The 15,778-nt window shown below is 42.8% G+C and overlaps 1 protein-coding gene across 9 annotated transcripts in view; it reads left to right on the top strand.

Moving 5' to 3' along the window:
• anks1b (ankyrin repeat and sterile alpha motif domain containing 1B) overlaps positions 1 to 15,778 on the top strand; it is a 228,106-nt gene that overhangs the window by 166,967 nt on the left and 45,361 nt on the right. For all 9 annotated transcript variants that reach the window (XM_037122295.1, XM_037122294.1, XM_037122297.1 and 6 more), the window contains 2 exons: positions 2,009 to 2,078; positions 4,937 to 5,043. In XM_037122295.1, the coding sequence (XP_036978190.1) occupies positions 2,009 to 2,078; positions 4,937 to 5,043 (177 nt within the window). The remainder of the gene's footprint in view (positions 1 to 2,008; positions 2,079 to 4,936; positions 5,044 to 15,778) is intronic.

Here is a 15,778-nt window from a genome sequence, read left to right as displayed (position 1 = left end):
TATTTAATTCTATAATGAATCCGTCTCTATTTTTAACATATTGCTAATGCATGCGAGTTAAAGGTGCATTTTTGCGTGCCTCTCCGCATTTAGATGTTCATTAGTGCCTCAACACAGCTCATAACTTGCTGATGGTGATGAATTACCATATGGAATTTCCCATAATTCTCAGCAATTAAGGTGACCTTTCCTGTTTAATTGCGTGCTACGGGAGGATGAGATAACATGGCTTCAGGGAAACTGGAGTGATATATGGGGAATTCAGAGGAGAGAAAAAAAAAAGTTGTTCTTTTTGCATCCCACGCTCAGGAAAGAGAGGCATTATTAGCAAGAGGCGAACCACGAGGGATGTCGCACAACACTCGACGATGTGAAGATATCCACACTCATTAGTGCTACAGGCGTAATTAAGGTAGTTTCTGTATGTTACAAATGTGTGCTTTCATCAGATCAAACCAGTTTTATGTGTGCAGCACAAAATCACAATCACATTGCATCAGCGGGTTTTAATCCTGCTTCACCTTGGAAATTGCTTGGTGTTGCTTTCATTTATAATATTTTGCATCGCCATTGATCTGTGTCAACGTAATTGCTGTATAAAACGTGCTGGGTGTAAAACATCTTTTTCAGAGTGACATTGTTGTCAGTAAACCAATTATTTTTGAATGTTGTTACACTGCTTAAAAGAAGTGCAAAGGTACATACCAAACGTTGACATCCATTGAAACATTCACTATCTTTTTTTATTTTTTATTTTTTTAAAGGATTCTAGAGATTATTAACAACATTTCCAATGCAATGACTTCCTGTTTAACCTTCAAGAGAAGATGGCAAATTATATGGATGTTGCTGTATTCAGAGACAGCAGTTACATTCTTGTCTTATCACTTTTTTCATTTCCATGACAAAGGTGAAAAAATACGTAAAATGTTGAAGAAGGACAAGCCCAACACATATGAATAAGCGCTGACGGCATATGTCATTGAGACCTCTTGTGTCCGGTTTAATTTTAGCCATATCTCTCTCCAGTAAGCTCTGTTTAAAGGGTCACTCCACTTATTTTACACATTAAATTGTGTTTGCCGGTCTTACAGACATTCTACTGCTACATATGTGAAAAAAGTTCAAAATGAAAATGTATGAACAGTTCAACAACAAATGATCAATGTCGATACAGCAGAACCAGATATATCACCTTTTTTATTCCACCTGTTTCTCTTCTTTTGTCAAAATCAGGCACCTACATTCCCCACAATGCAATTTAGCCATGGAGTCATATCGCTGTAGGCAATTTATCAGATTACATGCAGCTTCTTCTGGAGCCACAAATAGCTTATCAGTCCTTTTTTCATATATGCAGTAGTACTCCCCGAGACCTGTCAACTCACTTTACCCGTTTAGCCTTTAATCATCTCCTTTTCTATATCAGTTTGTTTAGCCTCGAGGCTGCTTTGTGTGCGGTGACATCTACAGAAATTGCTACCTGTTTATCGAGCCGCTAAGATAAGATAACCTTCATGCTCTATCAGCTTCCAAACACTGTTTGCATTTGTCAGTCCCAGACCTTTAAACGTGGCTCTCAGACCAGCCGCAGCAAGGCCAGTTTCCTCTGACCCGTGGTGGGCCAGCGGTCCTGACAGGTGGATGGATGCGTAGGTCGCATAGTTCAGCGGACAGCAGCAGGTCCAGGGTCAGGGATGACCAGTTGACAGCCAGCAGCCAGACACTAATGAAGCCACTGTAGCTCCCTCCGATTCCGCTCTGCCTCTTCCTTCATCTCTGCTCCAACACATCTTTTTTGCCTCCTTTCTGCTTCTCCACGTTTTTTCAATTCACAGAGGGAATGAGTGACATTCAGCGCGCCGGCTGGCGTAATGATCTTGTTATGTGACACTTGAATCCAGAAATAGGGGTTAGCCTTATTACTGGGAAATGACTTTTCCCTTGCACATGCTGTACATCTCTGAAACTCTGGTTCTGTGTCTCCCTCTCTCTCCTATTTGCTCAGATCGACAAGATTATGAGCTCCATCGGGGCTGGAATAGGCAGCGGATTGGACATCAAGGAGGACACCTCAGGTAAAATACACGTGATTATATATGTCTGATCATGGGAGTAAATCTGATTTAAAGGATAATTCATGGTTTATTACATTACTTACTTCAGTAGCTTCAGCCAGCTTTACTATTGAATATAATAACACTGTACTCGATGTGGGAACAAGGCCAACAGGGCAATGAACTGTTGGATTAACAACCCAATTGCCAGAAAAAAACATTCAAACTCGCCGCATTCCAGCCTTCATGATTCTTTGGGTTCAATTAAAAAATGTCTCTTGTCATAATGCTTTGTTAAGGTTTAAGAACAAAAACACTTGGTTACGGTTAGAAAACATGTTTTGGCTTAAAATACGTGTTTTGGACCCAGCAAATATGGCTTGATTTGACCCGAGGTCCCTAGTTTTGCTGGCACAGACATAATTGGAAATGGTCCCAAGGTCTCCTTGGTTTCACACCTCTAAATGTTGAAACACAGACTCGAACTGGGGTCACTGGCTTTGTAGACCCTTCTACCTTCCGATAACTGTCAAGCTATAAACATGAAATGTGAACGTCACATGTCCTGACACATACTAATCTGAACGTATCTGTGGTTTGCAGAAACTACTGACATTTAATTTTTGGAACTGTCTTTTTTAAAAAAGGACTCAACAAATTAATCATATTATTTCAGCCACTTTAAAGGTAGAACTGGACTTCATGGCCAGTGCTGTAGCTGAAGTCTGTAAACTGTCATGAGTGTCTGCAACAGACTGTTTGATTATCTAATAAAGAGAGTTCAGCATTGAGCCTGTTAATTAGATAAATTGCAGGATTCCTCGGGAGTAGTCGACAGGGGATCCCCCCGATTAGGCTTCCAACTAAGACTGGAACGAAATTATTATTTTCATTATAGATTAACCCGCTGATTATTTTCACCAGTAATCCATTAATTAGTCTAGGGAATACCAAATAAATGTAAATAAAACGTGAGCCCAAAGTGGCGTCTTCAGCTTTGTTTTTGTCCAACCAACAGTCCAAAACCCACATCATCCTGTTTAAGAACCCCGAGCCAGCAAATGTTGGATATTTTTTGCATGAAAAACAATGAAATAGAATAGAAATGATGAATCTATTAACAAAATAGTTGGTGGTAAATTTTCTTTCAATCGACTTACCGATTTATGGGCTGATAGTTGTGAGTCTCTCAATAATATGGGGGTAAGGAGAAAATGTACATCATAAAAGCATTTTAAAAAGGAAACCACCACTATCCTGCAGAGCGCTGCAGACAGCTGACCCTGGTGGCTGAGTGATGTGGAGAGACCAAACAGGTGAAGTCAGTAAACATCCTCGTTGCTCTTTGGTTGACAGGATGCCAACTCTGAGAGGTGGAGAGCTGACGATTTACAGTTGTCTCCCTGCCTAACTTCCAATGAAAGCTTCATTCATCATAGGAAACCAAAAGGAACGATGGCCAAAACTACAAAAATAAGAGCTGAATTGTAATAAACCAGAATCCTGTTGATGTGTATGAACGTGCGTGGGCAATGCTGCTTTTTTTGACTTTCTTGTGCACATCGAATCCCCGCTTCTGCCAGTTCTTTCACCTGCGTACCTCGAATCCTCCGCTACTCATCTCTATTTACTGCGATGATCCCCCTCTCCCTTGTGTTAACTCCCCCATCCTCCACCTCCTGATCCTCTCCCCTCTCACTCTCTCCCTCTCTCTTTTCATCTGCGAAATGCAAAGCCGCTGCTAACCATGGTTACCACGGGGAGAGATCCTGTTTGTGCCAAACCAGCCCCCTCCACGACCACCTCTACCACCACCAACACACGCATTAAGTCGCTACGCCAAACACACACATAAACATATAGATGCGCCTGCATGTATACAATCAGTGTGGTGTGTGTGTGTGTGTGTGTGTATGTGTGTGTGTGAGTGGGAGGGAGCTGGGCTTCTTGCAGACAAAGAAGCTGGAGCTGCTGTGATGGCTATTATCAGCAGAGCGAGCCAGATATCTGTAGAGAGAGCAGGGTGACGATCAACACCCCGAGAGAAGATAGAGACGGGAGGTAGACAGAGGAGAGCGAGTAAGGTAGAGAGAGTGAGGGAATGAGGGAGGGAAGAAGCTCTCAGAGAGAGAGACACAGAGAGAGAGAGAGAGAGAGAGAGAGAGAGAGAGAGGAGGCTGCAGAAGCATACAGATGAGAGTGGGAGTACTTGATAAAGAGAAATCTACAGTGCAGGCAGCTCTCGCTCTTTCTCTCTCTCTCTCTTTCTAACACACACACACTCGCACACACACACACACACACATGCACACACACACGCGCACGCTCAGGGGAGCAGCCAAGCGAGCGCAACAGCTGAAAAAGGAAGCAGCTGCTGCGCTGTGCGCGACAAACACACTCGCTTCTGCTCGCGGATCTATACCTCCAGTCTCATCCAACACCCCACCTCTGGTAGGATTTTAACCCCAGGACTGGAGCTCTTTTCTGGATACAACTTCGGCCGTCACCCCCCACTGGATTCAGAGAAAGCGGCGTCTGGACGTCCTCACCTCCCCTTTACCCGCTTGCACCCTTGCATGCTGACCCCCCTCCATCCTCACCATGCCTCTAGCCTAGCCTCCCCTTCCACCTTTTCCTCCTCCTTCACCTTTTTTCCTCCCCTCTACCTGCCTCCCCTTCACTCTCCCTCTCCACCTCCTCCTACTGCTGCTGCTGCTGCCTTGCCAAAAGACTCCTCAAAAGCATGGCGGGCTCCTTCGACAGCCACTTTGCCCGCCATAACATGATGTGGCAATGCCAGCTGTCTCAGCCGGACTGCCGCTGCTACCGCGTGGACGGCTACTCCCTACTGAAGCGTTTGCCCCTCCACCCCCTCATAGGTCCCCGCTGCCCGCTGCAGTCCGTGGGCCAGTGGCTCGACTCCATCGGCCTGGTCCAGTACGAGAACCACCTGCTGGCCAATGGATTTGACAACGTCCAGTTCATGGTGAGTGTTTTCTCAAGTGTTATTTTTTTGAGAGAGAGATCTGGATGCACAGTTTATGGTTTCTCTCCCCTTCTTGTTCTTGTTCTTGTTTCTGTCTTTGCATTGGCTTTTGTTTGCTCCTCTTTCATGCTTCCAATGTAATCTCCCCGTTTGTCACACCTCCCTCTAAGCTCTCCCTGCTCCCCAAGGTGCAGCTCATCATCTCTCATCATTTTCTTTCCAGTGATTAGTCGTCTCCTTAACTCTTTCATCTTTCATTTGTCAGATTCCCTCATTTTTGTATCATCTTCCTCCCTTCCCATCATCGCTGCCTCTCCCAACTGATGCCATGTGAGGTCCTCCCACGCACAGAAATCCTACGCCACATCTCCAGCATCGAGCTGCAGACATTCATGCTCACACTACACTAAAAATGCATGCCATAAACCTGCATGTTTAAGGCTTTTTTTAGATGCATTTGTACGTGAGCACAAATAGAAATGCAACCACCTGTAGCCTGCGGATCAGGGTGCAACCTGATCCCCCCGTTTTGTCCGATGGTCTCTTCATCCACAGTGACGTAGGAAGAGAAACTCGCATTCAGAAACTCTTTTTTTTTTTTTATCTCGGTGTGGGTGTGCACGTATATGTGGGTTTCGTAAATATGAACAGGGAGAGACTCTAACGTTCAGTAGGAAAATGAGGAGAAAGAGGGAAAGCGAAAAGAGAGAAAACTGCAGCAGAGGCAGAAAAATGGGAGACGTAGCAGAGGGATGCTGACTGGATGAGTTTATCTGGAGTTGCGGATTGTCGCCGCTGAGGGGGGAGGAAAAAAAAAAAACGTATCTCAGAAACGGGAACTTCTCGAACCATTAAGAAAAGATGTTAATGGGTTTATCCAAAGGGGGGTTTTAAAAAGCAAAGCACTAAACAGCATTAGAGTATTTTATCAGCCACTAGAGGAGAATGTGTGTATTTATTTGACCTCAGCAGAAAAGGCACTTAAACATTCTTTCCTGCCATCAGCTCACACTGATTGCAGGCTTTAGTATATGTATTTCTGTGTGTGTGTAAGTAGGTGTGTGTGCATTCTTGTCCTCCACTCACTGTGACCTGCATCTGTTCATTTGGTTACCCTGGCAACAGGAGGGAATCAGAGAATTTCTCTATTTCATGTGCTTCTCCCACACGTGGTCAGCCAGTGCGTCTATGGGATTTTAGCCACCCTGTACAGTACGAGCGCCCTTAAGCGTTTAAAACTGGTTTCCTATGCAGACAGAAAGTGGCCTTTAATTGTGTGTTTGAGGACTCACGTCTACATTCAGACACCTCCAATCTCTGCAGCGGCTGATTCATGTTTTTTCATTCAAACCAGTTCAAGAGTGCTGCTAATACACCAGCATACAGACCTCATTTACTTCTTATTTAGCCTGTTTTCCTCACATCAGTTCAATCCATCAGCTGTATGGGAATGATTTGATCTAAAAACATCTATTTAAAGTTTTTACTGTATGCAAACAGGGTTAATAATACATATTAAGATTGTATTCAAATTGGTGGTACTTGGATTAAAACAGCTAGTCAGTGATGACATAGAACAAGGATGGGAAATTCTCTGTTTTACATCTAAATCCTTTCAAAGTGTCACAGTTGCGTCCAGCATGAACATTATTCTTTCCCACAGATTTGTGTGACTTGCATTCCAGGCTGTCATATAAACTTGGAATTTACCAGTAATCTGTATTTGATAATTATTTTACAGAGAAATATATACTTAACCTTCTGACCAGATTCAGTTGTGTTCCAGCAAATTGTTTCCCCACTCCCCAAAATTGTGACTACATTTAAACTTAAGCAGCCATGTTTTTTTTATTTTTAGGCCACTGGGGGCAGCACAACATGCTGTAAGACCCACACTGACATGTTATAGATCTTATAAAGTTGTTGGCATTCATTTGGAGTGTTTCTGGCTGTCTGCTATAGTCTAGTATTCACTTTTCCATTTCTGTTTTGATCGTACTGATGCCTGAAGGACATATCACCACCTAGAAACTCACTTAAAGGGTAACGTCACCAATTGTACATGTTATAGTGTGTTTAAAGGTCTTGGGGAGTACTAAATATATGGAAAAAATGAGTGTAAAGTTTTTTTTTTGTAGCTCCAGAGGAAGCTGCTGGTAATCTGATAAATTGCCTCCACTGATGTTATTAAGTGGGTAAACTGTATTGTGGGTAATGTAGGGCAAAGTGTGCAGAATAAAAAAGGCAATATCTCTGGTTTCCCTTTTTGTTTTATGTGATTATTTGTGTTTCAAAGCCAGATGCCTACACTATCCACAGTGCAATTTAGCGATTGATTTGTCAGATTACATGCAGGTTCCTCTCAGGCTTCAGAAGTACTCCCCAAGACCTCTAAACAGAATTTAATGAGTAAAATTCAGTCCAATATTTACTTTCCTTTTTAACCAATGCCTGAGGGAAACATCTCGCTCTTAAGCTGCTAAAAGCCCCGGTCAGTTCACCATCCAGTCACTTGCTTAATCTGTTTGCTGTGTGGCGCTGAGCAGGTAGCGGACGAAGGGTTTATCCGAGCCGCCTGCTGCTGGTGGAAACTACGCTGATGAGACTGAGAAAAGGCTGGTTGATGCTGGGGTTGCCCTTGAAAACACGCCGTCTTTTTTACTCGGTGCTAATATCAAAACTTAGTGCAGCTGTAAAATTCTAAAGCTACTTGAAAACAGAGGTCACGCACATTTTTCAGAAAACAAGATTTCTTTGTTTTTCACTTCAATTCCTGTAAATATCTTTTTACTGTCACCATTCATAAAATCATTAAATCAACCGCTGCCTCCAAGTGAAATTAGATTTAAAGGGGTACTATGTCATTTTGGAGAAGAAATTGAAAAATCAGAATTTTTATATTTCAAATATGAATGAGGAAATAATACGAACTCAGAACTATTTAGTTTCTCCATAAATTAATAAATAAGCTGGAGGTTCAAAGCTAGAAAAGTGGCGGGGTCCACCAAATATGAAAAGTAAACCAGTATGAAATTATGTTGTCATTTAAGGTCAATTTGTTTATTCCCAAAAAGAGAGAGAGTTTGTTTATTTAGTTTATTTAGAAATCAGTTAATGAAGATCTTTCTCTTCTGATAATTTACTCCCAAAAACTACGTAGTGCACCTTTAAATCAAAGTCGATCCCTGTTTTTGCTATCAGCAGGGATCACCCCTGTGAGATGCTGGCTGTCTCCGATCAAATTCAAACATACATTTACTTTTTCCCCATTTTCTGTGTGTTTACATCACATATAGACTTTTTTTTTTTTTTTCTTTTTAGCTCAGAACGTCTTTTTTCTCTATTATTTAAGTCCCCAGGTGAACCCTCCATTCATTTACACTCCCCCTCACACTCTCCTGCCATCATTCAGCGCACCGACGTATTTTACTCTCATTTGCACCTCGTTCCGAGGCGCAAACAGGTTTTGGCAGCACTTCTGAGAGACTTCCCCGCTCTCCTGGCCTCGCCCCTCTTGTCTAAAAGTGTTACTCAATGGCTCAGTTGTCTCGTTTGAAAATGCCTTTTGGATACAATTAATATAGACGATGAAACCGCTAAGATGACTTCAAAGTCCTTTTTTCTCTCTGAGACTGGGCCTCTCTCAGGGTCTTTCTTTGTTGAAAGTTGTTCTCGCGTTCCACTTGCTGAGCGGAGTTTTTAACCTCGTTTTGTCGTTCGTGACTACACAGGAAGGCAGTTAATGTTTTTCGACCTTGGGAGAACCACCACAAATTGATATTAATGCAGTTGAATTCGCAGGCTACGGGGGATTACATCGGTGTTTGCCGTGCTACGTTTTTATTTTTTTTCGCTGGCTGTGGATTCTTCAAGGAGAGGTTTGGGTCAGACTCATTCCAGCAGCCCTCAGAGTCGGGAAATCAAGTTAAAGTCAGCATGTATTAGAAAATAAAAGCATTTTCTTTGCTTTTTTTCAGTTGAAGTTCATGAGTAGATTTGACTGGTTTGCAAATTAATTTGACCCGAAGTCTGATCTATTGGAAAACGCTGAGAAAGGCATCACGTTCAGCGCAGGAATGTACACATGCACATAAACACGGGCCGTTCCAGTCCACCATTAACATTTACTACTAATGGAGGTTGTTAGTGTGGGTGTGTCTGCTCACCTTAACCAGCCAGTAGAGGACAAGTGCTGCTACACTGATGGACAAACAGCTAAAGGGGTGGAGTGGTAGTTATGGAGGCAACGTTTGATATAATGCAAAGGACACTGGGTATCACGTCCATTTTAAATGACAGTGCACATATGCATATATGTGAGAGAGGGAGGAGGAGAGCAGGAGCAGAAAGAGAGAAAGTCTAACCAGACTGAACACAGAAGCTGCACAGAAAGAATGAGCCACAACCAACATAAGCTTTCTTGCTAACGTCTGTGAAGATAAAAACAAAGCCACACACCTTGTTTTTTAATAACAAGTCAATTCACCGGCTCGACAGCTAATTAGCCTGTCAGCTGTTGCACAGGTTTTTTTCTTCCCATCATTTAAAATGATTACCTCACATTAATTGATTTCTTTTTTGTGTGGGGGGGGCATCTAGGGGCAGAGCGACGAGCTGTAAACACCACCATGACATACTGTCACGTTTAAAAGATAATATGTTGAAGTTGTTTGCCTAATTACGCATTCAGCATACACAGAGCAACTTAAGTATTCATTTACGCCGCATCGACTCAAAATCAAGCCACATATATTTGTCTAATTCCTCATCAGAAACAAACGTATTACAGCCCTGTCCCTGAGATAAATGGGACCTGTTTTTAGACAATTTTCACTTGTTGGCATTTTTTCCTGTGTAAAGTTATGTTTTTGGCCACCTGATGAGTGCAAGTCCACTATTCACTCTCTATTTTGGTTTCCACGCATGCCTGAGGGAAATATCTGACTCTTTAGCTGATAAACGGTCCACTTTGTTCACCAGTTAGTCATTCACTCTGTCTGGTTTTATCAGAGCTTTTAGCCCAAAACAGCTGCCTGCTACTGGTGGAAACTACAATGTGAGAGCAATGAGACTGGAACAACAGTATAGTTTAAGGCTGTACAAACAATATATTTAGCTAAACATGCTGAATGTTTGCATAGAGTTGTGGGGAAATGCAGCCCGGTGATCAATCTCTGGCAATTTCTATTTCTTTTTCATTCATTTAGAGTCATATTTTGAGTTAACTAGCAAATGTAAGGCTGTAAATATAAACTGTAATGTTACATCTGTTATCTTTTAACTGCTTAATGCTCCACTTCGTTCAACACGTAGCTGCTGTTATTTGATTCCAGGTTGAGAGGTATTTACCTGAAACCAGCTCCCTGCTGGGTCTGGGAATGATGCTGATGAGAGCAGAAAGTGTGCTGCTTAAACAGCCACATGGTGCCCAGCTAAAACCAAAACATGAAGCTGAAAGATGCTAAAACGCTTCGCAGAGCTACGAGACTGTTTTCTAACGACTGCAGGGGAAAGCTGCAGCGTGGTGAACCAGACCATCACAGCTCCACTCGGGCCGGCTGACGATGCCTGCGACTCGGCCTGTCAGGTAGCTGATGACTGGTTTAGAACGTCATGTCATGTCATGTCATTGTCCAAACCACTTATCCCTTTCCATGGGGTTGCGGGGTGTTGCTGCTGGAGCCAATCCCAGCCTTGTCTCAGGGCGAGGGCAGGGTACTCCCTGGACAAGTCGGCAGCTCATCGCAGGGCCCTCACTAGTGAGCAACGTGGGGTTCAGTATCTCGCTCAAGGACACTTCGACATGCAGCTCAGCACTGCCCAGAGCTGGGATTTGAACCAGTGACCTTCCGATCACTAGTCGCTCTACCCGCTGAGCTACAGCCGCCCCTTGGTTTAGAACGTAATGAACGTAATGCAGTCAGCGTGTCTAGAGTGACATCTTTCACATCACAAACTCCATCACTTCTCCGTTTCGTCTGTTGTAAATAAAAGAATATTGACTTATAATGATTTCAGTCAGATTTTTAATATTGGTCTGTTTTTATTGGCAAGGTCTGGGACATGTTCCTCCCCAGTGCATCCAATCAGATAAAGGCTGGTCTCCTGTGATTTAAAGCAGCGTCTCAGGTCCTTGCATGTTCTGAGGCACTTAGCACTGGATCTTTGGCATCTTTATGATACTCGTCTGTAGCAAAGAGCCCATTCACCTTGCTTAGTCCTCTGACTGCAGCCGCACTGTCCCTGTTAACACTTGTCATTACCATCAAACATACGCGCACTCCTCATTAAACGTGGGCACGCCAGCATAGGGGCTGGGAAATGTGACCAGAATATTGAGCAAGAAGAAGAAGAAGGAGAAGGAGGAGGAGGAGGAGGAGAGGGGCTGAGGCTGATAGTGGAAAGATGGAGCGTGATTCTTTGTGGCTCACTTGAGAGATAAACTCTCATAAAGCATCACATAAACTGATGCTTGGTGGATCGTGATGCCGCTGTCATGAATAGTGAAGGTTTTCATGTTAAAGCTGTATATCAAGAGAGGTTCTTTTTTTTTTTTTTTTGCCGCACAAGGAATTGAAAGATAAAAGACAAGTAGGGCGGGGATGGGTTTGCACATGGAGTCACAAAAAATGAACAAGGGCGCAGAAGTACATAGATGGCAGAAATGAAGAGATAAGGCGCGATGTCGTGCTGCGCTTACTAAAAAAAAACAGGAGCAGCCGTGAGGTGACTGAAATTAATTCAACCCAAGTGTTGCTTAGAGGGAAGACACACATTATTTGAGATGAAATAGTGACGCTATCCATCAAAGGCTCAGTGGCGGAGCCTCTAATCCCTCTCAGAAAGGTGTTCATTAGTCTGGAGGACAATGTCGTATGAATATAAAACTGCCACCATATTTAACACAAAGGGTCCGACTAGTTCACACGCCAATACGAACACACCGAAGCAAACAGGCTGACGTATCAACTGTATAGTCATGCCATACATTTCACAGCAAATACCACTATCCCACTAGTAGATATGCCCACCCTAGAGCCTACCACAGCCAATGAGTGTGCAGACAAGTGACCAACTCTCTCTCCTCTCTCCTGTCATGTAGTCAATGAGATTTAAAATCGAGAAATATATAGTTTATATCCATATTAAAGCCCTAAACCTGGAAATTAAAGTGCACGTTTATGCAGTTTTAAGCATTTTGCGCTTTAGAATAGGCTGTTTTTCCATCTAAGCGCTTGTTTTTTGACTACTTTATATGCATAAAGTTTGTGTAATTAAGGAAATAAAGAAGTATGTCAGTTGTTGCATCTGTTACTCTCAGTAAGGGGTAAAATGGGTTTTTTTCCTTACCATTTCCTTAAAAAACATTTACAATGAAATTGTTATGTAATTTGAACTCGGAATATGTATTTCAATCATCTTATAACCTTTCGAAGAGCCTAAAACAATGCCTGTACTCCGAACAACATTGAATCTACTTTGGAATCAACTGGCATATATACGATAATATACATTACAATATATATATACATTCAATAGAAGAGATCAGGTAAAGTAAACTTGCTGTAAGTCACTGCTTTCTCAATTATGCTAAATAAATAAGAACACAAATACGTTTGTAAAGGGACCAAAATGAATTATGGACAGGAATGCAAGTGAAGACAGTGAGCAGATGAATAGTAAGTACGAGAGAGGCAACAAATGAATGAGAAACGAGGACAATTTCTTTTATAGCAGAGCGACGGAGAGGAATGAGAGAGGAAATGCAAAGAGTGAACACACAGGCGGAGAAAGAGATACAGTAGGCTGGGCATGATTTGTCGTACTCTCCTAGCCTTTTCGTGCTGATAATGGCCTCCACTAATGTCACTGAATATCAATTCTTGCTCCATCTCTAGACTGAACTCCCCCGTGCTGCTGTGCATGAATTTTAATTCCTTGCGTTCAGAGTGTTTGCGACCCACTGCGGCGCCGTTTTTAAGCGGCGCGGTCGAGGTATCATAAGCTCACCACAGGCCGTGGCAATTTTATCAACACTGTGGATGCTTAACTCCATCCGCCACTGGCAAAATAGATTGTTAGCGTTCCCACAAGCGCTGCATACCAAGTGTGTAGGTATTTGTCACGTGTATGCAGGATAGAAAAGACGTGTTTACTCCTGGAAAACAAACCATTTGGGCATCGGGAGGAAGAGCAGAGCCTAGAAAACACACAGTACAGACATTAATTGGCTTCTGTCGTCACTCTCGTCTGTCCTCAATCGAGTAATATTGATGTATTTGTGACTTCATCCATCATGTTCACCTGGCAGGTATGGGACAAACGCAGTGTTGAGACAAATAAACAGGAGGGAATAAGTTCGGAGAGTTCAAACAAACATTGAGGAACTCTTTCTTTCAGGGTCCCAGCAGGGAGCAATTAGTCATGCCTCTGAATCCCCCCACGATCGACTCTGCCCCGACTCTCAGTCATTACTCTGCTGTGAAGTTGTTGCACGGTAACTCCCGCTCTGCGCTCTATTAACCAGCCTGGGAGCTGATCTATGAACTGAGCCGTTCTCACAGAGACCCCGGCGTACAGGTTGGCGAGGAGAATGTGGAAGGAATAAATTTAGGATGAGCCCAGTGAGCTCCTGCTGCAGCGCAGGGAACAGACCGGCGGAGCCCTGGAGGCAAGTTAGACTAATAAGCCTGCAAGTGTGTTGACATTTTAAACTTTTATTCATGGAGGGAACATTTTGAGAAACTTGCCAGGGAGCATAAGGGACAAAAAAATGTTGAAATCAACAAAGTGCATGGATGAACAAAATAAGAGCTTGGATTACTAGAACCATGTGTTGAGTTTAACAGTCTCCTTCATATGAATTAATAAGCCTAGGTGAGCAAATAACTTAAAAGAGCAGAGTAAAGATGATTTAATGGAAACAGTAAGAGTTTTAATATGGACCTTTGACTTTCAGAATAAAAGCATCCAGCCTGCAGGACCTTAAAATGTCTTCAGTCTAAATTTATGAGGTCTACATTGGCACAGATGTTTGATCAAATATCATTCATCCAGTTATCAAGTTATTTCTGTCAGATTGAGTCAAGCTCTTCTGATGAAAGTCCACATTTCTGATGTTAAAAATCGTTTGACCTATACCTGTCTTGGATTTTTACGCTTGCACTCACCTGTCAGCAATATGCAGATAAACCTCACCCGCTGTAATAACCATACTTCAACATAAAAAAAAGCACCAAATTTAAGTGTCTGACACCTGTAGACACCCTCAGAAGAGTTGGGTCAGGTCCTTTTGTTATCTGTGTACTTGTACAAGTGTGTGTTTCTTTTACTGAAACTCTGTGTGTCCTTGCAGAACGTTTTTCCTCCCTTAAAACATTAGAGTATTTTTAACCTAGATGTTTATGGAAGTTTTTGGCAGCTAGCAGTCATCTTCTCCTCCTGTGATTTTGGCCTTTCACAGATATATCACTGACTTAATATTGCCTGATATGCTCTGATTTGAAAACATCTTGTTTTTACAGAACATCATGCAGACATATATATCCCCAATGTAATTTATAAGCACCAAATTCCTGGTGAAGTTAACTACGCTGAGGTCATTTTGAACGATCAGGTTTATTGTTAAACTGTGAAACAGCCTGCCTTCATCACAGATCAAGCATCCTTGGAAAAAAATGTGTTTTATGTATATTTTCTTAAACAAGGTTCCATTGAGGTCCAGCAGAAGGGGCTCCACTTCACCTCAGGCTCAGATATATTTTGGTTCTGTCATGGTGTCACTCCAGATTTCGGTTAAGTCCATAACAGCTACAACTACTAAATAACACATTTTTCAGCATAGTATCCTTCCAGGCTTCCGGCAGGTGGAAAATGAGTGATCTGCCAGACTGTTGATGTATCTGCCATTTTTTTTTTTACTCCTCTGTGAAATGTCCTATTTCATCCATAATGCATTGAGTTACAGGCTTTCCAAGTCAGTCTTACATTAGTCACTCATACAGAAGCTTCTAGCTGTCTTTATACAACTGGCCCCAGATCAGATGCATTGCACAGGGGGCTCCTTTGACTATCCAGCCTGAATAACCTAACATTCCCCCTCCGCCTTCCTTCTGCGTTTGATATTTCGGTAGCTTGTCAGGTCTTGACCAGTTTGTAGACCTGCGCCGGTTCAAAGCCCTCCAGTTAGTAAATGTCTGGCAATTTACCGTGTGATGATCTTGTAGCTTAGGCGAGCTGATCCGGAGTCTCAAAGTAAACTCGCTTGCCCTGAGATCTCTCCGGCGAACGTTCTTCAGGACACTGCAGCGAAAACTCAGCGACAGCTACCTTCTGCCTGAAATTAAAATGTCACAGCCTCTGAGCAAAATGTCCTTTTTTTTTCGAGGGGAACCACAGTTCCCCCGAGTCGACGTCTCGACAGAAGCAGAGGGAGGAGAGAGCTGATTCCTGCTATCTACCTGCTTCTTCTTCTCCTCGCTTCTTGGATGTTTATCACTATTATTAGCTTGACAGGAAGGAGATGCAGAGGGGCTGACAGATGTAATCCTTCAATCCTACACCAGACTCTGTGTGTGTGTGTGTGTTGTCAACTGCATCCAGGCTGGACACACAGTCCATCTCCTGCTCTTTCGTTACCATCATTTGGGTGATTACGTTGCTTTACCTTCCACTTCCATCAGAATCTAGACTTCTGATGGTATTTTTGGCTGAGCTGGACTTTCTGTCTGCTGCG

The sequence above is a fragment of the Acanthopagrus latus genome, chromosome 14, assembly GCF_904848185.1.
Source record: "Acanthopagrus latus isolate v.2019 chromosome 14, fAcaLat1.1, whole genome shotgun sequence".
Classification (NCBI taxonomy): Eukaryota; Metazoa; Chordata; class Actinopteri; order Spariformes; family Sparidae; genus Acanthopagrus; species Acanthopagrus latus.
Note: the sequence above shows the minus strand (reverse complement) of the source record. Positions and strands in the feature narration are given on the sequence as shown.